The following is a 24,310-nucleotide window of genomic DNA, read 5'->3' as shown; positions in this document are numbered from 1 at the left end:
GATACCAAAATGTTTCAATCTAGAGTTACAGTAGGATATCATGTATGTTTTCAGACTAAACTACCGTAATCCTTTCCTATTTTTACTCAAAATCAAAGCAATGCGACTACATTTTTCGAAACTAATTATTAAAAATTTCAGCTTTCTAACTTTAATCCTAAGGGAGTTATTCCAGTCAGAAAAATTCATTCGGTGCCTCTTACCTTTCTCATCTCTTTCCGTCGCTTTTATTCAGAAGTCTTATTACATTTCATCGCGTTCCATTCTTTTTCTTTTTCATCTCTTTTTCCTCATAATATATTTTACAGCCACCCGTATGGTGGGCACAATGACGAGTACAAACCAAGAAGTCGTCACAACGGCGACGGCAGTGGCGCCCCCCATATTTCCGCCGGCGGGAAGTAATAATAATAATAATAATAATAATGAGTTGGCAGCTCTTGCCAATCTTGATGGAGTTCAAAAACAAATAGTGGCTGGATTATTGAGACAACAACCAACAATTATTCAAGCTGCTGTCAGTGGAAGTATTTCTCCAAAAATTGAACAAGATATTGACTTTGCAACATTCATACAGGTAAGGATTACTGTACCTTCAAAACTCAATGACAATAGTTTTATGTTTCAGACAATTCAAGCTTATCAAGGGAATCAAAATGGATCACTTGCTGGTTTAAATACAATTTCCTTTCATATGGACTCGTCAGCACCCGGAAACACAACATTAATAACAGAAGAGACACGTAGATCAGCCAGTTCATCACCAAGTTCACCACCTGCAGCAGTGTCAAATAGTGGTGTCTCAACTGGAGTGTCAACTTCCACAACTATTCATGAACCAGAATATAAACCAAGAAATATTCGAGAGAAAGTGTATGCAGATGGTTATATAATGTCATTTGACAAGAAATCATGTTGTGGAACTAAGTTCTTTTGGAGATGTGAACGAAAAAATGATTGTAACGCTCGAATGCATTCGGATATTGCAACAAGAGAGATTGTGAGAAAACTGCATCCGCATAATCATGAGAAGCCATCACCTGAAGAACTCGCATTCTATGAACAAGACTTTTCATCTCTTGATCCTAACTATTGTCATCCTGTCAAAAGTGTAAGTTCTCCGTATTTCTAATACAAAGAAGATGATGTTGAAATCGTAATATTTTCAGATCAATCGTTCATACATGCAACGTAAACTCAGTCGTGCTTCTCACATTGTCTCTCAAACTCAACAGAATTCTCAATTACCAGAACCAATGGAAATCGATACGAATCAAACAATTCAGCAACTTCAACATAATAATAATCTGATGCTTTTCGCCTCAGCCGTTGCTGCTGCTGCATCTGCAGGAGTCAGTCCACCAACTGGTGTTGGTCAAAAGAGAATTTCTAGTAGTGTTTTGCCCATCCAAATCAAATCGGTTTGTGAAATTACTTTGTGATCGACTATATGAAAACGACTAATTTCAGCCAAGACTCATTAAAAAAGAAGAAGAAGAAACCTTTCCACAAACGATCACAACTGAAGAACTCCGTACTACATATGAAATAACAAGGAAACTCATGAAAATGATGAAGCCGAAAACTGAAATCGGAGTTAGATGGAAAGGGGATGAAGATGCTCTTCTTTTGTTTCTTTCCAATGACAATGGAGCTGAGGAAAACGTGTTTCTTCCTGTTGTTGTCATGAATCGCAATGAGGTATTTTAACAATTGAAATTTAAAAAATAACGTTTTGTGGATTCCAAGTTTTTCAAAAATTTTTCGGAGATAATTCTTTTTTCTCTCTTTAAAGTTCTTATTTTTAGAAATCTCTCGTGGCCGCATTGGAAGGATTCACTGGAAAACGATGTGAAGGAAGTATTGCACTTTCCTACTCTCAAAGAGTGAACGTACTTGTTCATGAAGCGGTGAGTCAATAATTTCTTCTTGTTTCTATACTGCAAAAATTCGACATTGGCATTCTATATTCTTTTTCCAGTTAATATGCAATTGGACCCATGGAAAACTATTTCTTGTCAATTCTGATTCAATGGCCCTCTGGCGTTTAACGCCCGTCGATGCATTCGGCGATCCGTTGAATCAAGGATGAAAAAATCAGTCAATCAATTGATAAAATCAAATGTGCTCTCGGAGCAAATGTAATATATTATTCTAATTTATTCCAACTTCAGTCTCATTCTCTTGTCTATTTCTCCTTTAATCTTGTCACTTCCTTTCCCCCAAAAACTCGTCATCAGGTCTATTCAAAAATGGATCTCATTTTGGAATTCCCAAATCATGTTTTTTTCTTTTCTCATAACAATAATCTCTATTTTATTTGTGCTCTTTCCCCTTATAAAAATTACGGAAAACACCCCACCCAACTCAGGAAACACCCCCTTTATATGCTCCACTTGATTTAAGATATCACATATTTAAATGTTCATCTCCGATTTATTATTAATAAACGTTTTTTCTATGAAAAGGTGCTAAATTTGGAAAAGTTTGTTCAAAATTCCTGGTCAGATTGCCTAATGAAAAAGTCCAAGAAAACAAAATTGATTTTGAAGCACTTTTGGTGAAAAGTCTATCAAACATTTCCAATAGATCTACCGATAGAACAATTTATTTAATGGAAAATCAACAGAACAATAAGGTAACAGAAAAAAAAAACAATAAAATTTCTGAAAAAATTAAAACTTGGTCTTTCTCTTTCTTCCAGAGTATTTTGATTCATGTCTGACATCACGACCTTGTTTGATTTGACGTTGTCTCTTAGCTTCAATCCATGCTTTTGAGCCTTTCACCACTTTTTCTTGTTTGCGAGAATTCCAGACAAATCTGAAATTTTGCTGAATAGTATCGATTGCATCAGAAACTCTCACCGTCTTCCAGCATTATCAATTTGAGTTCTTCCTTCTCCTCCATCTTCAGTCAATGCTTGAGGTAATTGGACAACTCCTCCAGTCATCAACACTAAATACACTTTCTTCCTTTTCGCTGCTTCCGGAAAATCTACAACAAGTCCGCCGTTGAATCCTGCTTTATGAGCTTGACCCATAATTAGATCACATTGCTCATCATTTTCAGGATAAAACTGAAAAACAGCTCGAGATCCACGTCCAAGACAACCATAAAGTGATTGAAAGAAAAACAGAAGACGTTTGCGTGGATTCTCATTTGAAGAATTTGCATGACACAGCCACTGGACTGCTGAGATGCTGTAAGAATGAATTCAGGGAATAAATGTTTTCAGTTGTCTCATACCTGATAGCTCCATCAAAACTTCCTGGTCTGAATGGCATTCCAAGACCCATATCTTGATGAACGAAATCCCCAGTTTCTAGATCTTCGTCCTGTCGTGCGATTTCTGTTAAATGGACTTATGAATACTTAGTTTTCCGAATAATGCATTACCAAGCATAGGCCTCGAAACGTCGACTCCCACAAACATATGACCTGCATCAAGAATAACTTCAGAACTCATTCCTGTTCCGCATCCTGAATTGTTAAATTTAAAAGAAGATTTCAGAATTTCCAACTCACCAATATCTAACAGAAAACATGTTTTATCCTCAGGAAGAGCTAGCAATTCCAGAGCTCGTTCAGCCATTTCATGTTGAATAGCAGTGATGTGAGAATTAGATGCATATTTAGCAGCTTCTGTTTCATTGTAATACTGAAAATGTACAAGTCATATTGTTAAAACCATACTTGCAAAATTCCGGCCCGGCCCGGATCGGGCCGGGCCAGATTTGAATTTTTGAATTTTTTTCTCTAGAATTTTTTTTTTCAATAATTTTTTTGTCTGAAAATTTTCCAAATTTTTTCTCAAGAATATCAAAAAATCAGTTTTAAGCGAGTTATGAGACCTCAAAATTCCAAAAATCGCTCCCCGTCGTCATTTTTTCAGTACATTTCAATAGAAATTCTCCTCGTCTGAACGTGAAATGCATTCATAAATGTTCATTTTTCGAATTTTTTTCTTGAGCATTTTTGAAAATATTGCTTTCACGTGTACGACAAGGAGAATTTCTATTCAAATGTACTAAAAAAGTGCATGACTAGCATAGATTTTTGGCATTTTGAGGTCTCATAAATCGCTTTAGACGCATTTTCAGACATGACACCAAAAGAAATTATATTTTTCCTGGCTTTCTGAATCGATTCATATCAAAAATCCTAAGTTTAGGAGTAGTTGTCCCCCTTTAAAATTCTTTCCAAAAAAATCGGGAAAATTTCGAAATAAAATTTGAATTTTTTTTAGTACTGAAAATCCGGGCCGGAGAAATTCTGATTTGGGCCCGGCACGTTGCAACTCTGGTTAAAACTGTTGAAGCATGCGACTAACCAATTCGGGCGGTCCCGAGTGTTCTGGTTTAACTTTGAACGAAGCCATCTTGACTGAAATTCGACTTATAGAAAAGATTTTTTATGATCAAGTATGTACCCTGAGACATAATCACAGATAATTAATAAAAGAGCAAAATAACATATACAGTTTTTATAAAAATATTTATTTTTTGGTGATTAAAAAAATGTTCAAAGAATATTATTAAATTATTTACATCTACGGGAGTCAAAACCGAAATCTACTAGAAGCTTCTGAAAAGGGAGTGTTTGTTGGCAAGTGCGGAAGAAATAGTAAATAGAAATGTATTTTTTGGTTGGAAAAGTTGGATCGATCATACAATGCTAATTCAATTTTTGGTAATCATAATCACTGATAGTTGCTGAAACTCATGCTATGCAATGACTCAGAAACAGAAGTGCTCGAGGATGAATGACAATATTGCTGAAGGAAAAGTGATGGGAACCAATACTGTGTCGTATCAGATGCTTGTTCATCGGTCCATGCTAAACCTTCTTTCACTAAATGTTCCAATGCCGAGGTTGCACGAGGCTCATCCCACCTGAAAATTTTTTAAATGTGATTTTTTTTTCGAATAATTAAAACAACGCTAACCTCAATTTATCTATAATTAACTCTTTTGTAACATAAGCGGCATCTTCGGCAAGTTGAAGTACTCTCGAGTGATCCATGCTCAATTCCCCAGGAACAGATTGCACCAAAAAACGACCACCGCCTAGTGGAACCAACTCAAATCCGTTGCCAAGTACTTTCAACTTGTCAACGGCTCGTAGAATATCATCGCTGAAAACTTTGAGTAATTTCCTATCCACAATGTTTCAAACTCATACGTCGAGATTGTGTCTTTACGAGTTCTGGAACGTGTTCTCATCAATCGATTACGAATTTCTTCAACTGTCATGATACCCCCATTAATATGAGTTGTAGATAGACAAATCTGGAAAATAGTTGAGTTGAGCCATATATGAGCCGGATATGAGTCATATATGCTTACCTCGACAATCTGAATTCCGAGTTCATAATAGAAATCACCGAATCCCAAAGCTTTCGCCCAAAATCCTTTGCTCGCTGCAATCAACTACATAATAATTGAAAAAGCGAAACTGAAAACCTACAAGCTAATGGGTCAACTCCTACACTTGAACACATTTCTTGAAAATAGCGACGAAATTGTGAATTCTTTTTAATTTCATCACGATGCTTCTGAGCAAACATTTCAAGTCTGAAAGTTTTCAAAATTATTTCCAAAATTCATTTTTATCTTACCCAGCAGAAAGCTGATCCAGTTGTTGCGAGAATTGCACCAGTTGTTCTCCAGCCATTTGATCTCCTTTTGCAGCAAACTGTAACCACTTCAATAATTACTGAAAAAATTGGAAAAGATACTAACCTTATTGGCAGTTTCCTGCTTTTTTTGAATTGCTGCAACTCCAATTCTCCGTCGAGTCGCCATTTCGAACTGGCTGAAAACATGGATTTGATAATGGCAAAACTTTTTTTCAAATAATAAGGTATTCGCAATGGACGTTATTTGACCTTAAACAAGTCGCCAACACAATTATTTTGAAATTAAAAGCATTTTTATACACATATTCAAAGTAAAATCACATCGATTCTTGATACCAGTAAATGTATCATTCAACAAAAAAAAAATAACAAAAGATGAAAAAGATGAAAATATTTTTTTTTCGAGGCAGAAATCAGTTGCTCGACAATCTATCTAATAAACACTAGAAAATTAATTAGGGGCTCAAAAAGGTGCTGATAAAAACAGATGATTGAATATTCAAAGTTGCATGCCACCACTTGTCAGGAAAATATATCAGTTCTCCAGGTTTCATCTCACATTCCAGAGGAAGTTCTTCGCGGGATAACTTTGGATAGTCGTAGGTATACCTGAACAAGAATTTAACCAATTACTGCACTGAGAAGATGTTCGTAGCAGAACATTTGTGTTCACATAGAAGAGAAGGCGAATATTTTTTTCGTTTTTGGTTATTCATTCGAAGAATTTTGAAACATAATTTGTTTCGAGTTCTCACCTCCGTTCAAGGTATTTGAAAAATGTTATTTTCGGAATGCAATCTCTGGATTGATAAATCAAAAACTAACCACTCCAATGTAGTTTTATCTGGATTCCAATTGGGTCTTTCCTCGTAGGGGTATAAGAACCACCGTTTCGATCCATGGATCACTTCAGCAAATCCTGGACCATGAAAATGAAATGGAACTCCAGTACCAGCACCAGCGATTCCAAACGACAGCGCAGCAGAGTGACCAGGAAGTTGCCATTCTGGTTGATTATATTTTTCAAGTAGCGGCTTCCATGTTCTGAAATAATCAAAATATTTTTATAAAAAAACATAGAAGGCAAATGTAGATTTGTAAGTGTGAGAATATAAAACTTCATAAGACTTGCAACTAACTTTTGGTCGATGTCGCCGAAGAGATAGAGAGTTTCGTTGCCCAGCATTTCCAAATTTTGAGGTTTCATTTTTTCTTCAATGTAATTTCCGAAAGTTGTTGGAACCTATAATTTTGATTCTCTCTTTGAACTTATAATTATTCTTATTCGCAACAGTTCTCTCGAGAAGTTGTGTGCTAGTCTGTAGTAACTCACCCTTGTATAACTGTAGGTATTAGCCGAGTTCAACGTCACATCGACATCGTGCCATGTAGATAACATCTCTTGCTTTTCGGTAAGCTTCTTGAACTCTTCATTTTCCACATTGTAGATGATGACCGGCTCGGAGTATGCGTACCTGTAAGCAGTAAAAACCATACTTGCAAACCGGGCCGAAACGGGCCGACACGGGCCGGCGCGTAACTCGCTTCAAACTGAGTTTTACGAGCTGAAAAATATACCAAAATGTAGATCTCGACGAGTTCTATCTCCATGACCTACTACGGGCCGGATGACTATTTGTTATTGTGCCGCGGGCCGGGAAAAAGTGACAAAAAACGCGAAAATGGCCAAAAAAGCCATTCTAGCCCGGCCCGCGGCATATTAACGAATAACCATCCGGCCCGTACTAGGTCACGGACATAGAACTCGTCGAGATCTACATTTTGGTATATATTTCAGCTCATAATATTGAGTTTGACGCGAGTTACGCGCCGGCCCGTGTCGGCCCGTTTCGGCCCGGTTTGCAAGTATGGTAAAAACGCTCTTAAAATAAGTTTATGAATTGATTGTGTTAACTTGACGAGAATATTCTTACAGAATGCGTTAGCAAAATGAAATTCTTACCGTTTCAAAAATTCCTTCTGTGTCAACTCTTTGGCATCATGTCTCTCAATATTGCACTTTTCTTTCTGTGGTACAACATCCTTTTCTTCCGTCGTCCAACCGCCGTCCTAAAAGAAAAGTTGAAAGAAACTGTTATAGGGTGAAAGTCAGATATGCTCACTTCAATATTTGCCAGTAAAAAACTGGGTAAAAACGTGAGAAGAATAAGTATTTTCATAGAAAATCGATGCGAAGCAGCGAAGACTCTCGCAAGAAATAATCGCGAAATTTCAAGTAGTACGCCAGCACACGAGAAGTGCGCAAGCAAGTTTTCCAGAGAAAAGAGCGGTTTTTCAAATTATGAAATGTGTTAGTATAACTCAGAATGGTAGTGAAACATGACAATAGTAAATATGTCATGGTGATCTTTTTTTAATATATAAATGATCATTCTCACGTAATCATAAATAAAGTTGATCCGAAACTATTTATTCGAAGAGTAAAAATATAACAGATTTGTCAACAAAGGTTACTGTACCTACTACGTTTTAACAATCTGTCATAGTCTTTAGTTTTCAATTATATATTTTGTCAGAACCAATGGTTCTCGCAATTTAGATACCAGTGTCAGGAATTAATTGTATTGTCAGGACATCACGACTTCTCATGGAAGATTTTCAGTTTTCCAAGTGATTTGTGGAACTTTGTGTCAAGAGAGATGTTAATTACAATAGTTTATCTTTGAAATTAAGTCCTAAAATAGTATTACTCACCGTCGAAATACCATATTCTTATCCATGTCTATAAAATGCCACGAATCATCCTTGAAAACAATTCTTTTTTAGTAAAATATATGTAAAAAGTAAAGTAAAAAGTATGTTGAATACTACTCATATCCATTTCCTATTTCATATTTTTGAGTGACAACTGACTTGCCACAAGGACGGAAAATACTTAAAAAAAAACAAAAAGAAAACAATAATGCGAACATTTTTGACATTCTCCTTCAAACGTCTTCGTCTTTTTCTCTAAAAAGGCATACGCTTCGACAAACTTTTTCTTCTTTCTTTGCCGTTATGAGTTATGACTCTTATGACGGAAAAGGAGTAAAAAAGTAGAAAAGAGAGGAATGTGTGCCGCCTATTTGTCTTTGTTTTTTGTTCTTTTCTGACCTTTTTCCCCATTTTTCACTCCACACAGATTTACTTTTGGTTTAGTTCTGGTCCCTATTTCATATTCATTAAACTTTCTTTTCTTTGTTCAAAAATGAAAAAAAACTTTGATTGTCTTCGGCGTTTTTCATCCTGGTTCTAGATACTTTACTCTTTTCAATAAAAACTTTTTTCGAAATAAAATGTCCATTTCATTTGATAATTTTCACACAGAATAAGAAATTCATTCGTTTTCGGAAATACCAAGAGAAATACGTACGTATATACGTCTTCTCTGAGAAAAACATGCGATATACACATAATTTGATTATTTCAGACATTCATCCTTATTTTCCGTTTTCTCATTTATTTTATCTGAATATTATATATCTATTTGAGTGAGTTTGTCTGACTCGATTAAAACCACCCTATAATCAGAAAAAAGTATTTACAGTAGGTTAATTATAGTGCTGGTCAAAAGTTTATCAAATAATGGTTTTTTGACTGTAACTATCTTCAAAATAGGCGTATCGAGCTCAAATTTTGGGATGATCTTTATAGACACAATTGTAATATTTTAACAAAAAATTCAATAGAATATAGTCTCGTCAAACAGTCATAGTATCCCAGGTGCTTGAAAAAATAACTCCAGTTATCTGAATCACGGTCTTTGACGGCTCGCCTGATATGAAAATCAGAACTAAACTAGTGGTTAATAAATTGAAAAATGAAGGTCGAGGCTGAGTCTCAACAAGAAAAAATTTGAAACTACTTGTGCAATGACGTTTTTTAATGTGTTCTGTGCTCAGAATAGCGATAGTTCTATTTTAAAATGTTCAAAATGTTCGAAATTTTTGTGTAAAACTTTGAAAATGTGTTTTTTTCATTGAAATTTTTTGTTAAAATGTTACAATTATGTCTATAAAGATTGACCCAAAACTTGAGCCCGATACGCCAACTTTGAAGAAAGTAACACTCAAATAACCATATTTTGATAAACTTTTGTCCAGCAACTTCCCTTTCGACCTATCAAATCATATTCAATTATAAAATGTTTCTAGTTGTTTAAATTTCAATTGATACCTTCATGATTTGAACTTTCTATACACAAAAAGTATGTTTTGGGTCTTTTCATTTAACGACTATTTTTTTGAAAAGTTTATGCTCGTCACTCAGTTTTTGATGATTGATTTCGAATAACTCGTTAAAAAGAGCTAACATTTCTCTTCGTTTTTTAGTTGTCTGTGATTTTATTCTTTCAATTGGAAATGTTTTTACGTTGGAAACATTCAAGCAAATTATTGGTCAGATATAATACATATAGGCTCGTTTTTTATGTTTTCGTTTTTTATTTGCAAATTTCGTTAGGAAACTTGATCGAATCAGTAATTTTACATCGTCATTTGAAGCAATATTCTCGCGTTTTCTTCACATTTATGTTTGTTCAGAAGACTTAAATTCAAAATTGAGATGAAAAATTACTAAGATCTCTCAAGATTGTACCCTCTAAGTTGAAATAATAATGTGGACGGGAACAAAAGTGAATTTGAAAAACATCTGGATTTCTGTTTAACTAAAACTATTATAAGACGAGGAACTCGTAAGATGAACTCATAGAAATCGGGAAAAAGTTCAGTTATTTCTAAGATTTATTTCTATATTTTGTGTATTCCTAAGGGACAATATTCACTCATTTCTCCTTCAATTCTATCTCAATTTTTCTTTTACTTTCTATGAGTACTTCTCTGTTCTTTTCAATACAAATATATACCAACTTCTTCTTCTTTTTCTACTACCGAAAATTTAGATGAAATTGAAATACAATTCAATTTACACTTGTCCATCCACCTATATTGGTTTCTATTTTACATACTTGTTTCATCTATTTCTTCCAGAAAACGAACCTAAACTTTCCAAGTTTCTCTTTAATCATTTTCTGTTTTTTTTTTAGATATTCAATGAAGAAGTTGAGACGTCGAAGGATTACGGTAGATCAGATTGCTTTCTAATAAATTTCCACTTGACATCATGACATCAACAACTGCTAAATTATTGGGTGAGTCCCCTTGTCTTCTTCTATAATAATTTAAATTTATCTGGAAAAAAGATTATGCCAAAAATGTACTGCTCTGCATGATCAGACAGGGTTCGAATACTTTTTGGTGGGTAGAAAGGATCGACAACTGCCCGATGCGTTCAAAAAAATATCTATTCCGAACTGATACGCATCTAATCTAAGCCACCAGTTAGACTCAATTTTACTTTTAATAACAGTTTTAACTTAAAAGTAGCTCTAATCCAGGCAGTTCTGTTTTGTAGAAACACTAAACAACTAAGTACTGAACATTTCGGTTTCTGTTCTTTATTTCGGTTCAAAAGATTCATAGTCATCCACTGAAAAGGCTGATCTTTTTCAGTTCTCATTAGAACTATTTACTGTAATTTGAGAGTGTCATAAATAGAGTCAGTTAGTTCTGACGGAAAGTTACGAATTTATGAAGCACAATTTTTTCAATAAACCCTTAATAAATTTGGGGTCATCGGACAACTCCGTAACACTACCAAACTCCACTTTCTCAAACGTTCTTCTCGGATTTTGAATGTTCATATACAGGAACGGATACACTGAAACAATTAAAAATCACTTCCCGTGAAGTTTTAAAATTTCAGATCAAAATTTACTTCAATTATATGTAAATTGTGGTCATTCTATCTTCAAATTCTTATAATATTTTCTGGAAGCAGGCTGAACAACAAATACCCAATTCGCGTGTCTATTTTATATTCAATTCGAAATTCTTATTTTAGGCGACGCATTAGTTAATTCGTATCATTTCAATTGACGATAAAATGCTGAAAAAAGAGAACGGACGGAAAAAAGACGTCAGATTCAGAAGACATCCGGTGCTGTTTCTTCTTGTTTTTTCTGCCATTGTTTTGGTCTTTTTGGGTTCAATGGCAATCGTTTAGTAGTTTTTTGGAGAATTCACTATTCTCTCAACCCTTCTACCAAATGCACATTTTCTCATAAATTTCGATAAAATGTATCTTTTTTCATCTTTTTCTTCTATTTCTCAGCCTTTCCTTCCATTTTCTCTATATGAGATTATTAGATTCCCTTCTCTTCTTTTCCTTCTTCTTTTCCTTCTTCTTCTTCATCTCGTCCATCTCATCTGAATCTCTGATTCTTATTCTCAAGAAAGAGAAGAAAGTTTCTTTTTTTTCGTACATTTTTTTACTACTTCTGTAAAATCAGATCAAATATCGTTCTAGAATTCAGAGTCTTTCATCCTATTATGCTTGTTCCAGGAGTTTTCTGTCAGCCGGCACCAGCTAAAATAAATTTTAAACTCTTTGTGCGGGATATAACAATCAAATTGATGTTTTTTCTTCTGGTAATGTCAGAAAATGCTCCGTATTAATGCCTTAACCATTTTTGTGGTAAAACATAAAAAATAATTCGAGAAAAGCAAAATACCGATTAAAAAATTCCAACTTCTTCTCAACGTTTGCTCAATTCTGACAGGAACATCCAAAACTTTTATTCAATGATATTCTACCCGTTCAAAATTTCAAAAATCCCTACTGTCAGAATCTTGTTTCTATTTGAAATTCGTTGAGAAGAAGTATCGGAGTCGTTCGGGAATAAGTGTGTACATTTGCACCTACATCATTTTTTCTCCTTCTCCTAACACACTTATTTCCTTCTCTTCACATTATCTTAAGCCATTCGAAAACACTCTAAACAAACTTCTCGTCGGTTTTTTTTCGGATTCCTTCTTCTCCTCACATCGTTTGCATCTCATTAAGCATTTCGTCGTCTTCTCTGTAGAAGTAGAAGACGAAGAAGAAGAAGAAGAAGAAGAGGACCGCCCGAAGGCAAAAAGAAGAAGCATACACGTGTGTTAGTGTGTACACGTCGTCAACACTTGTAGAACTCTTCTTCATTCAGAAGACGTCTCTTCTAGAAGATAGACTCTTTTCTTCTTCTCTCATCAGATGAGCATCACCAATTAGAGTCCTCGTAGAGCTCTCTCTCTTTATTTTTTCTCTTCCTTTTTTCCTCCTGTTGGTCCCTTCCTCTCTCTGTTTGTTTTTCCTTTTTCCTCTTTTACTCTTAAATTTTCCTTTTATTTCCTTATTCATTATCTTTTTTTCATTATTTTTTTTGACAGTCCCTTCTTCGAAATCTAGACAAGTAGTCATTCGTTCCTTCACGTTTCCTTTTTCTTTCAGTTTTATTCTGATTTAAAAAAAAAACGAAAAAAAGTTTTAATGGTGGTTTAATAGCAACGGAAGTGGTGTGAGAAATTGTAATTCGACACTTTTAGTAGCTTCATTCTCTTCTTTTTACATTTCAGCTCTTTTTGGTTTCACTCGGAAAACAGCGTGTTTTTTTATTTTAGACTGAAATTCAAAGTTTTAACATTCAAAACCAAAAAAGGATTACTGTAGTTTGTTTCTTCAGAAAACTCAAATAATGTCCTCTCTTTCCTCGATTTCGTTCTCCTACTGGAGTTCTTTCTCTGACCATATTTCAGTTACAGTTTTTGTTCGATTCTCCTTTTCTTGAACCCTACAAACGACACTTCGTTCGACAGTCCCGAATATCGAACAGTGAAGTTTCCATTCTGAAACTAAAAACAAATGTTTTGTTATGAAAAATCTGTGCAAAATGTTGTTGGTCACTACATAAAATCACTAAGAAAAGAGAAAAAACAGGGCGGTGGTCCACAAACGAGTAAAAGAGATTAGGGTGTCCGCTGGCACCACCGAAATACTTTTGAATGTACTGAAAAAAGAGAAACGAAGAATGATGATTTCTCTTTTCTTTCCCTCTTTTCTTCAAAAAAAAGAGAAGAACTTTATTCGATTTCAATTGAGAAATTGTTTTGGGAGGTAAAGAAAAAGTGAAAAGTGAAAGCATTTCCCATGAGCTTTTTTCCAACGAACTCCCATTCGTTTCACCTTTTTTTCTTGTTCTTTCGGTTTGAAAACGATCAAACTTAACCAGTCCCTCGAGGCTATTTCAATGAACATTTTCTTATTTTAGGACGGGTGAATATACTTTTACTCTCAATTCTTCGCAGACTTTTATGTCCTAACATTCTTGAAAACAATCATGAGATTGAACTCTATTTGTGCCAAATTCTTGTGATTCACTTTTAGATTATCTCCATTGACTAGAATATTTGAATCTGGATCGAATTATTCTGGATCATGTCTCTTCTGATCTTTTCTCTAGAATAATTCCCTATCAATCCAACAATTCTGCAAGTTGTTTTCCCTTTTTAACCCATATTTAACTATAATCTGAATCCTCTTCAGGCCTGTCAGCGTGCCGTGCGGCCGCATTGTCGACGACAATGCTGACGCGTCGCAAATCGTCAATAGATGGAACGAAATCGGAGAGAAGCCGAAGACGTGGCGAATCGATTGGCGGCGCTTTCACTGATATGATTAATATTGAGCCAACGAGTATTATCAATAAATCGACAGGTACGACACTTCGGAAATCTTCTAGTTGATAACAAAAATAAGTTTAACTTCAAACCAAGAACCCTTGATTTTCTCCCATCTCTTTTTTACTCTATTTGACCTCAAAAAGTACACCGGAAATAAATAAATAAAAAAGAAAAAGTGGAAGTTGACTATGAGCAATAAAATGAAATTCGCGCCTTTTTCCCTCCATTCTCTTCCATTTTTTCTCTTTTTTCAACTTTTTTCATCCTAAATTGAACATTGGTTAGTATGTATGAGTATGTGGTTATTGGAGGAAACACCAAATTTCTCGTTGCAAAACCAACCGAAGCGGCAAAAAGAGCCAAAATGATCTAAACGTTTCACACTTTTTATGTGGTCCTTTTTATGAAATAATTCATATTTTTACTTGTTTTCCTTGTTTTCGTTGTAACTTTAGAAATTATTTTTTCAGAACTTCTCCACGAACGTTTTCTCCGAGATATGGTCCGTGCAGCATGCCTTTTATCAATGATATCATTATGTCTACATACTCCAGAAACTATCAAAATGTGGCCTCCTTTGAATTATATTATTCTGGTAAATGACGTCATAGTTACACTTATTTTCATTGGAGAAGCTGCTGTGACTATAAATCAAAATGGCCTCTTCGATAATCAAAATTCGTATTTACGGGATCGATGGTATCAATTCGAGTTTTTTCTTCTCATTAATCATATTCTATCATGTATTATTCATATTTATGAACTATGCTCAATCTGGTTTCCATCGTTGAATTTCGTTGTGAGTTTATCTTAATGAGATCACTGAAAACTCATTTGTTTCCAGTATTATCCATGGCTTGGTGCTCTACGATCTGCACGTCCATTCATCTTTTTGAGATTTATCCGATCGATTGTTCGATTCAAACTTCCAAAAAACCGGATAAAATCTATTATGAAGTGAGTTGTTTTCTCTGTTTCCGATCTAGAATTTAAAAACTAGATTCATGATTTAAAATATAGAAATAGTAAGAGTAGATACGAAATCAACAGAAATATTACAGACGATCATCTCAACAAATACAAAACGTTACAATATTTTTCATGTTTTTTGTGTTTTCGTATGCAATAATGGGTGTTCAGCTGTTCGGAAGACTCAATTACCATTGTGTTGTGAATGGAACTGACCCTAATAATGTAACAATTGCTGATCTCGCAATACCAGATACAATGTGTTCTCAAAAAGGAGCTGGAGGATATGAATGTCCGGGGAATATGGTCTGTATGAGACTACAATTGAAACCACAAGAAGAGGGATTCTATGGACAATTCAGTGACTTCGCATCTTCACTTTTCACCGTCTATTTGGCTGCAAGTCAAGAAGGATGGGTCTATGTATTATATGATTGTTTGGACTCATTACCTTCATTCCTTGCTTTTTTCTATTTTGTCACTCTCATTTTCTTTTTGGCGTGGTTGGTGAAGGTAAGACATTACTCTAGTTATGATGTGTTCATCCAGAATATTTTCAGAATGTATTCATTGCTGTAATCACTGAAACTTTTGCTGAAATTCGTGTGCAATTCAATGAAATGTGGCAAACAAGAGAAGCAACTTCTGATCATGTATACACGCAGAAACTGGAAAAAGATGAAGACGGATGGAAGTTGGTTGAAGTGGATAAGTACAATAGATCACATTCAAACAACTCACTTTATCTGCATACTGTAAGTATTTCGAGTTCAATTTCATTTCTTTGATTGATACAGACTTATTTTAGTTTTCTGCAAAAGTCCATTGTACAAACCTGTTTGAAAATAATGAAACAGACACCAGAGAGATTAGATTCATTTTTCCAAAGATTCCAAACACATCTTTTGTTTTCAGATAGTAACATCAACTGCATTTCAAACGGTAATGCAGTTAATGATACTCGCAAATGCAATATTTCATGCAACTTTTGTATTTTATCACGACGAATCTGATCAAATTCGAAAAGTTTGGTATTATTATGTGGAAGTTGGATTCACAATTCTATTCAACACGGAGGTTATCATCAAGATATATGCATTCGGTTGGAAGGCTTATATCGCTCGTGGACAACATAAATTTGATTGTCTTCTCTGCATTGGTGAGCTCTTTTTCTGCCATTTGAAACATCTAAAAATCATAACTTAGGATCGAGTTTGAATGCAATTTGGATTCTTTATGAAACAAATATCTTCACATATTTTCAAGTATTTCGAATCGCTCGTCTCATCAAAGCCTCTCCGATGCTTGAAGATTTCGTTTATAAAATTTTCGGCCCGGGAAAGAAATTGGGAGGTTTAGTGATATTCACTGGAATTCTTCTGATTGTCACATCTGCAATTTCACTTCAATTATTCTGTTATGTTCCGAAATTGAACAAATTTACAAACTTTGCAGTGGTATGTTTCACTTGGAAGGAGAAGAATGATTACAGTGAAACTTCAGGCATTCATGTCAATGTTCCAAATAATAACTCAAGAAGGATGGACAGATGTTGTCATAGAAATACTTCGAGCATGCAATGAACAGGCAGTTCCATTCGTCGCCATTTATTTTGTTGCTTATCATTTATTAGTTACTTTGGTATAATTTCCATTAGAATTTCCTCCGCTAATTCATCAATTACAGTTCGTTTTGTCTCTTTTTGTTGCCGTTATTCTTGATAATTTGGAAATGGACGAAGAATTGAAGAAAGTAAAACAATTGAAAGCAAGAGAACAGGATACGATTAAAACAACTCTTCCGATGCGTCTCCGAATTTTCAATAGATTCCCAACTGCTCCAACAATGGTAACGATGAAGAAAGTGTCTTCTGAGTTTCCACTTCCAAAGATACGAGATTCCTTCACAAGACAGTTTGCTGATGAATTTGTAGAAACAAGTGACGATACAATTCAAGAAATCGGATTAAAAGGTATTTAATATATTTATTTGTCCTAAAATCTAATCATTTATTCAGTCCGTTCGATGCTTTCTGGAAAAGGACCGTCGAAAGAAACAAGAATAACAACAACGATACGACATGTTGGACAGTTATCCAATAAGACAATTCTCACTTCGATGCTAACTGAATCCAATCGAAACCGTGCTCTTTTCTCTGAATCAAATCAACATTTAGCCAATTTCACAAGAAGTAACACATCATCAAAACACGGGAAAAGTGGAATTCTATCTGCTAATTCCCGTTCAAGAACACGTGGATTGGCTTCTTTAAAAGGGAAGAACATGGTCGAGGGATTCAAAGAAAATGGAGATTTACGTCCAGAAGATACAGCAAGAAAAGTCGAAAAACACGGAGAAATTGACTTCAAAGCACTGCAAATGAAGAGAGCTCATGCTGAAATAACGAGGTTTTTATTATTTTGATACTGGAAATAACAACAAATTAAAAATAATTTCAGAAATCGAATCGAAGAAGAAATGCGTGAAAACCATCCGATGTTCGATCGTCCATTATTTCTTGTGGGTCGAGAATCCTCACTCCGTCGAATGTGTCAAATGATTGCTCATTCTCGACATTCTTATGATCAAAACGATGGACAACACAGAAAACATTCAAATAAATACAAACAATTTCAGTGAGTTTTTAACGTTTTAATAACAGAAATAACAGTTGATTTTAGTGATTTTTTGGCGATAATAACTTATTTGGATTGGGCAATGGTACTGGTGACAACACTCTCATGTTGCAGTATGTTGTGGGAATCTCCTTGGCCAACTACTGGAGAAAATCTCATTTTCAATAATTTCTATCTACAGGTGAGCTTTTTAGATTCAAAGAATTGAACTTTTATCCCTCGAATCGATGTATTTTCAGAAGGTTTGGATTTTCAAAAGTTGACATTTCTGTCAGAAATTAAATTTCTAAAAAAAGTTGGCAATGTGTACTTGTCAAAACCAAACAAAATCAACGAACAATAAGTGAAATAGACAGCTTATTTTCCAGATAGCGGAGTACATATTTGTCCTCGTAATGAGTTTCGAGCTAGTTGTCAAATGTATTGCCAATGGACTCTTCTTCACTCCGAAAGCATTGGTTACAGATGTTGGAGATATACTGACGATATTCATTTACATTGTGAGTTGTTTTATTCTCTCATTTCCCTTAATTGTTATAACATTTCAGACAAGTTTAATATTTGTAATCTGGATGCCGAATCACATTGAAATCAACAGTTGGGCACAACTTTTAATGATTTGTCGAGCATCAAGACCTCTGAGAGTTTATGCTTTGATTCCACATATTCGGAGAGTTGTTGTAGAGTTATGTCGAGGATTTCGAGAGATTCTATTGGTTTGATTTTGAGAAGATTTTAATGAATAATTATACTGTTTCAGGTAACAATTCTTCTAGTTGTTCTCATGTTTATTTTCGCAAGTTTTGGTGTTCAACTGGTCGGTGGAAAGTTGGCATCTTGTAATGATCCAATGATAACAACTCGTGAAAATTGTACTGGATTATATGATGTGAAATTATTTGTAACGCGAATGGAAGTATACGGAAAACATGATAATGCAATGCATCCATCAATTGTTGTACCACGTGTATGGACAAATCCCCGAAATTTTAACTTCGATCATATCGGAAATGCAATGTTGGCTCTTTTCGAGACACTTTCTTATAAAGGATGGAATGTTGTCAGAGATATTTTATATTTGAGACATGGAGCTGTGAGTTTTGTCTCTTTTTAACAAAATATCATCACTCATTTCGATGAATTTTCAGTGGGCGGTTCTGTTCATTCATATTTATGTTTTCATCGGATGTATGATTGGTTTAACTCTTTTCGTCGGAGTTGTCGTGGCAAATTACACGGAGAATCGTGGAACTGCATTGTTAACAGTCGATCAACGTCGTTGGCATGATCTGAAAGCTCGTCTGAAGATGGCTCAACCACTTCACGTGCCTCCGAAACCACCGGAATCTGCAAAACTTCGATGTTATCTTTATGATTTGACGACATCTCGTTGGTTCAAACAACTATTCGCTGCTCTCGCTCGTAGTTTTGAATTCATTCACTTTGGTTATTCCATGGAATGTCAGTGAAGAACAAGATAGAAAGACATTTCTATTGAGTTTGACAGTAATATCAGCTCTTTGTAATATTCTATTCACTCTGGAATGCTTACTCAAAATGATTGCATTCACTCTTTCTGGATTCTGGCAATCAAGGAGGAATCGAATTGATTTTATCATTACAATTCTCGGAATCAATTGGATTGTTTTCCATTTTCTGTTTCAATGTGAGTGTTCTTTTTGTTCACAACTCCTTCCCTGAATTGCATTTGAACAATTTGGAACAAAAATATAAATGACAGAGTTATTTAAGACAAATCTGGTTCAAGTTAAATGGTATCCTATTCATTTCAGTACCTGCATACTTTGCCGGCGGAATAAAAGAATGGAAACGTCTGACATATACGTACGGATACCTTGTTGTTATTCTTCGTTTTTTCACCATTGCTGGACGAAAATCAACACTGAAAATGTTGATGCTGACTGTTGTCATGTCAATGGTTCGATCATCTTTCATTATTGCTGCAATGTTTCTTTTGGTTCTTTTTTATGCAAACGCTGGAGTTGTTCTCTTCGGAATGGTCAAGTATGGTCAAGCAGTTGGAAAGTTCGTTCTATTTCATTTTCAATCAAAATTTATCTTTAAAATTCTCTTCTTTAGACATGTGAATTTTCGGAATGGACGGGAGGCTTTAGTGGTGTTATTTCGATCAGTAACTGGAGAAGATTGGAATGATATAATGCATGATTGTATGAGAGCTCCACCATTTTGTAATTGGCATCCAGGACTCAGTTATTGGCAAACTGATTGTGGTAATTATGTGGGAGCAATCGTTTATTTCTGCTCGTTTTATCTCATCATCACCTACATTGTGTTGAATCTTCTTGTCGGTTAGTTTCATTTTTTTGAACTCAAATATCTTTTCTTTTCATTTTTAGCTATAATTATGGAGAACTTTTCATTGTTCTATTCATCGGAAGAAGACGCACTTCTCTCTTACGCAGATATTCGAAATTTCCAATTAGTCTGGAATATGGTGGATACGGAACAGAAACGATCAATTCCAGTTCGGAGGGTGAAATTTCTATTGAGATTATTAAAAGGAAGATTAGAAGTGACTGGGGAAGATGATGGATTGTTATTCAAACATATGTGTCATGAAATGGAAAGATTACATAATGGAGATGATGTCTCATTTCATGATGTTCTCAAGTAAGACTCGTTTGCTTTATTGGATTTCAATCAATTCATATTTTTCAGTATGTTATCCTATCGAAGTGTCGATATTCGAAAGAATTTGCAACTAGAAGAGTTATTGCAACGAGAAGAGTTGGAGTATATAATTGAAGAAGAAGTTGCGAAACATACGATCAGAACGTGGCTGGAAAACTGTTTGAAAAATATAAAGGCGAGGCAGAACAATGTAATTTTAAATGATTTTTTGATTAAAAATATGTCTATTGTTCTAGACTCTCGGAAAAATGAGTTCGATTGGATCAACATTTGCATTTCCACAATCACAAGACTTATTGACAAAAGGAGTTGTTCTAACAGAAGCATCTCCGGATGAAGAATCATTACAAGGAGATAAAGGAAGTGGAAAAAAGAAGGCGTCGAGAGGAAATTCTATCACTGAGGTTGGTTTTGTGAAGAGTAGTCCTTAAACTGAAAGAGTCGTCTAACTAGCAAACCTAGTTGTAATATACTGTAATCTTTGGATAATTTATCTACAGTAATCTTCTAGCAATTTGATGAATGTTTGTGAGATAATGTATTATTAGCCAAAACTAGTTTTAAAAAGTTTTTTTGAGTTAGAAGAATGAAATTGCAGATAGTAACTGAAGCACAGAAGAAAAGTGTGAAACGAGGAGCAGAGAAAATAAAAGAACGGCGAGGAACTCTTCGACAAATGCAAATGGGAACATACGATGAGTTGGAAGAAGTTGAAGAAGATGAGGATACAGATGCAGAAGTACGGAGATCTTCATTTGAGTATTCTGGTGTTGATATGATACAAATGTCACATGAGAAACAGTTAGAAGATGTCAAAACTTGGTGGACGTTATGTGATTAGCTACGGGTGTTATTGAAATGTCTTTCTATTATTCATCTTTAATTTCCCTTTCTCTTTCAAAAAACATTTCTTTAGCTCAGATTTAAACAATATTCATTGTTAATACGGTTAGTTATTATAGTTTAATTTGAATTGTTTGTTTATAAAGTAATTTGAAATCAGTTTTTGTTTTCATCCAGTTCAGATATGTGTCAGATTGAAGAGATTTCATGTGACGCAGCTCAAGAAGATTATTTAAAACTACAGCTAACAGAAAAATCAGCAAATTATTCCCGACCTCAAAACAAGTTAGAATCAACCATTTTCATTTCAAAATAAAACATCATACAAGTTCAGAAACACCAGCACTTTGGTCTTCTTTCAATCTGTCGTTGAAGGCCGAATTGAGAGATTTCTGAAAAAAAGATGTTAATTTCCAATAAAGTTGTTCATTTGATTTTGCACTAAATATTTGAAAAACTACATTGCGATTCTCATTTAGTTTTATGTAGATTTCAAATTTGGAAACTTAAACTTACCTCCATTTTTTTCTCCTTCTCCCTAACTTCTCCTTTTTTCTCAATTGTTTTATTCTGAGATTCTTCTGGAGGAGGAGCTATTGGAGCCATCAATGACGTTGGTTTTACAGCCAGAGAAGTAGTTTTTGGAGCAGGAGTTGCAGATGTTGCAGCTCCTTTCGATGGACTCATTGCACTATTTGATTCAGTTTTCGAATCATAAGGTATTGGAACTGGTTCTGGATTTATATTCTGGTTTAAAACTTGATTTGTTTTCTTTTTCTTGCACAAAATCATTAAATTAATTGTAATGACACTGGAAATGAACAACTGTAAATTTTCAGATTTGAATATTATTCAGTCCTTGAGATTACCTGAACGAGTGCTACGATACCACACATCATTGAATTAGTCTTGAGGATGTACGTTAGAATTCAGAATGAAAGAATTTCAAGAATATGAAGATTCAATAAAAATCAAAATCGTTCACGTAATTGAATACGCCAAAGTTCAAACTGCAGATTTCTCAAAGGAAATTAATTTGAATGAGAAAGTTTACTTTATACAGTACACTAAACCTAATTTTACATTAATCGAGGCTCTGTTTGATTTAATATCTTTCCATAATTACTTTTTTTCTATCTGAAAACCAAAAAGCTTTACACTGACCATCGAAACAAGAGTTTTCTCTACGTCTCTCCATGTTTCCCTTTTCAGTTTGTTTCTTTCCTTTTAGTCTACCTTTTGAAAATCGAGTTTCAGTTCGTCATTTCACAAGTTCTTTTTTTATTCAACCTCAATTTTTGAAACTGAATCCATTTCCTAACTTCTAATCTTTTATTTCGCAATACTCCTTTTAATTTCTAACATTTTGTTTTTTCCAGTTTTCCCTTTTTGGTTTCCGACCTTCTTGTTTCTTTTTCAGAATGTTGGAAAACGAAGATAAAGAAGGGAACACACAAACTGATTTTAATTTTCCTTGTGACCTTCTGGATGATTTTGACGAAGAAAAAAAGCCCAATCTTACAAGAAAAGCCACGAAAAAAGATATTAATTTATTGATTAATTTCATTGGCGGATTCGAAAAATGGTCATTTTTGGATGAAGATTGTCGGATTGAAGTTATCAAATTATTGGATTACAAATCAAGAGTCAAACTATCGGTTTGTTCGAAATTAGACTATGAAACAGTGAAAAAGGTACCATTGAAAGTGGACAAAATCGAGATTAAAGACAACAAAAAGAATCATTATTCTTTAAGTTCCGAGGAATTCGTAAGTTTACATATTCCATTTATAATGTAAAGAAAATTTATTTTATTCTAGGATAATGTGTTGGTTCAAGTTCAATTTGACAAGAATTTTAATTCAGGAAATCACTTTGAATTAGTATTTTCTCAATTGGAAAACGATATTCAAATTCAATGGATTAAATATAATCAGAGAGGGAAACCGGAGAAGAGAAATTCCATTTTGAAATCATGTAATTATTATGAGGAATCGGTGAAATTTGTTGAGGAATGGATGAGAAAATCTAAATTTGAAATTAGAAGTTTCAATGTTCAAATGGTAATGAATACGGCATTCTCAAACAATTATTTTATTGTTAGGCGAATTATCCCATCGAAAAAAGTATAATTCGGTCTTTGCCCTGTTGCAAATATTTACGAATCGGAGCTGATTCGATGGATCATTTCCGTTGGTGGCTGGAGAAAGTTCCAGAGAATCTGATTGATGTGTCGTTATCTCCAGTAAATATTGATCCTCATTCATTCATTTTATCTCCGGAAATTCTCAGCTTGCCACAGGTTATTGAAAAATGGTCTGTAGTTACTTGATTTTATTTCAGATTATGAATGCTTTGCAGTTCAGTTTCCGAGGTACATCTGCGTTTACTGACGATCAACTGGTTCATTTGAAAGCGAAGATAATCAGTTTTGATTGCATTAACATCACTGATGACGGCATTAATCAATTTATAAAAGTCTGCTTCAAATTCAATAATAAAAGTATTCAATGATTCTAGAATTGGGCCAGTGGGAAATCAGTTTTCGACTTCAAACAACTTCTTCTCTGGGGTTCTCAAGTGAGAGATCAATCAATAATAACTCGTGGATTGGAAATGAGGCCATGGGATGATGATTTCAGAAAAGAAGCGTTCGTTTTCAAACATTTTAATGGTCTGTATTCAATTTTTGTTTGTTTTCAGACGTGGATTCTGTGATGATTTCGATCGTTGTTGTGGAAGTGGACTGTTATTTCAAATTTCGAGACAAATCGATCCATTCGAAAGTCTCACTCTTTGTATTTCCGAAGACTGTACTTCTATATATGCAACTGGAAAAAGAATTACTTGGGGTGGAAAAACTTATACGAATTACAGTATTCCATCGCTTTAATAATCTGTGATATACTCCCAAAAAATGTATTTTATCTGTTTGGAAATAATTAATCATCTAAATATATATTTTTAAGAGGATATATCTTTCTCAAGAT

The 24,310-nt window shown here is 34.5% G+C and overlaps 7 protein-coding genes across 7 annotated transcripts; 3 read left to right on the top strand and 4 right to left on the bottom strand.

The window, feature by feature from the left end:
* Positions 1-316: 316 nt before the first annotated feature.
* On the top strand, positions 317-2,092 carry GCK72_009973 (uncharacterized protein; the record flags this gene model as incomplete). Its single annotated transcript, XM_053727626.1, has 6 exons — positions 317-577; positions 629-1,111; positions 1,170-1,421; positions 1,471-1,701; positions 1,809-1,910; positions 1,982-2,092. 6 exons carry the CDS (start codon positions 317-319, stop codon positions 2,090-2,092), a joined length of 1,440 nt encoding a protein of 479 aa, XP_053587203.1.
* A 583-nt stretch (positions 2,093-2,675) lies between these two features.
* Positions 2,676-4,381, bottom strand: GCK72_009972 (uncharacterized protein; the record flags this gene model as incomplete). Its single annotated transcript, XM_003105979.2, has 6 exons — positions 2,676-2,823; positions 2,868-3,203; positions 3,250-3,352; positions 3,400-3,483; positions 3,529-3,661; positions 4,334-4,381. The coding sequence occupies 6 exons, from the start codon at positions 4,379-4,381 to the stop codon at positions 2,676-2,678; spliced, it is 852 nt and encodes a 283-aa protein (XP_003106027.2).
* A 321-nt stretch (positions 4,382-4,702) lies between these two features.
* Positions 4,703-5,807, bottom strand: GCK72_009971 (uncharacterized protein; the record flags this gene model as incomplete). Its single annotated transcript, XM_003105998.2, has 7 exons — positions 4,703-4,895; positions 4,949-5,137; positions 5,185-5,291; positions 5,349-5,422; positions 5,470-5,576; positions 5,621-5,697; positions 5,745-5,807. 7 exons carry the CDS (start codon positions 5,805-5,807, stop codon positions 4,703-4,705), a joined length of 810 nt encoding a protein of 269 aa, XP_003106046.2.
* Positions 5,808-6,096: 289 nt separating this feature from the next.
* On the bottom strand, positions 6,097-7,821 carry GCK72_009970 (uncharacterized protein; the record flags this gene model as incomplete). The annotated part of the gene is made up of 6 exons (XM_003106032.2): positions 6,097-6,250; positions 6,467-6,685; positions 6,781-6,884; positions 6,975-7,116; positions 7,605-7,711; positions 7,765-7,821. 6 exons carry the CDS (start codon positions 7,819-7,821, stop codon positions 6,097-6,099), a joined length of 783 nt encoding a protein of 260 aa, XP_003106080.2.
* A 6,279-nt stretch (positions 7,822-14,100) lies between these two features.
* On the top strand, positions 14,101-21,318 carry GCK72_009969 (uncharacterized protein; the record flags this gene model as incomplete). Its single annotated transcript, XM_053727625.1, has 23 exons — positions 14,101-14,233; positions 14,670-14,998; positions 15,044-15,156; positions 15,261-15,681; positions 15,729-15,923; positions 16,084-16,327; positions 16,375-16,625; positions 16,672-16,809; positions 16,855-17,140; positions 17,186-17,576; positions 17,628-17,804; positions 17,850-17,985; positions 18,173-18,304; positions 18,353-18,520; positions 18,565-18,897; positions 18,953-19,265; positions 19,312-19,470; positions 19,598-19,850; positions 19,905-20,134; positions 20,183-20,456; positions 20,505-20,667; positions 20,714-20,881; positions 21,076-21,318. 23 exons carry the CDS (start codon positions 14,101-14,103, stop codon positions 21,316-21,318), a joined length of 5,250 nt encoding a protein of 1,749 aa, XP_053587202.1.
* Positions 21,319-21,640: 322 nt separating this feature from the next.
* GCK72_009968 (uncharacterized protein) lies at positions 21,641-22,219 on the bottom strand (the record flags this gene model as incomplete). The annotated part of the gene is made up of 3 exons (XM_003105917.2): positions 21,641-21,712; positions 21,837-22,145; positions 22,190-22,219. The coding sequence occupies 3 exons, from the start codon at positions 22,217-22,219 to the stop codon at positions 21,641-21,643; spliced, it is 411 nt and encodes a 136-aa protein (XP_003105965.2).
* Positions 22,220-23,499: 1,280 nt separating this feature from the next.
* Positions 23,500-24,213, top strand: GCK72_009967 (uncharacterized protein; the record flags this gene model as incomplete). The annotated part of the gene is made up of 3 exons (XM_053727624.1): positions 23,500-23,622; positions 23,841-23,971; positions 24,024-24,213. The coding sequence occupies 3 exons, from the start codon at positions 23,500-23,502 to the stop codon at positions 24,211-24,213; spliced, it is 444 nt and encodes a 147-aa protein (XP_053587201.1).
* Between the last annotated feature and the right edge of the window lie 97 nt (positions 24,214-24,310).

This window comes from Caenorhabditis remanei, chromosome III (genome assembly GCF_010183535.1).
Source record: "Caenorhabditis remanei strain PX506 chromosome III, whole genome shotgun sequence".
NCBI lineage: Eukaryota > Metazoa > Nematoda > Chromadorea > Rhabditida > Rhabditidae > Caenorhabditis > Caenorhabditis remanei.
Note: the sequence above shows the minus strand (reverse complement) of the source record. Positions and strands in the feature narration are given on the sequence as shown.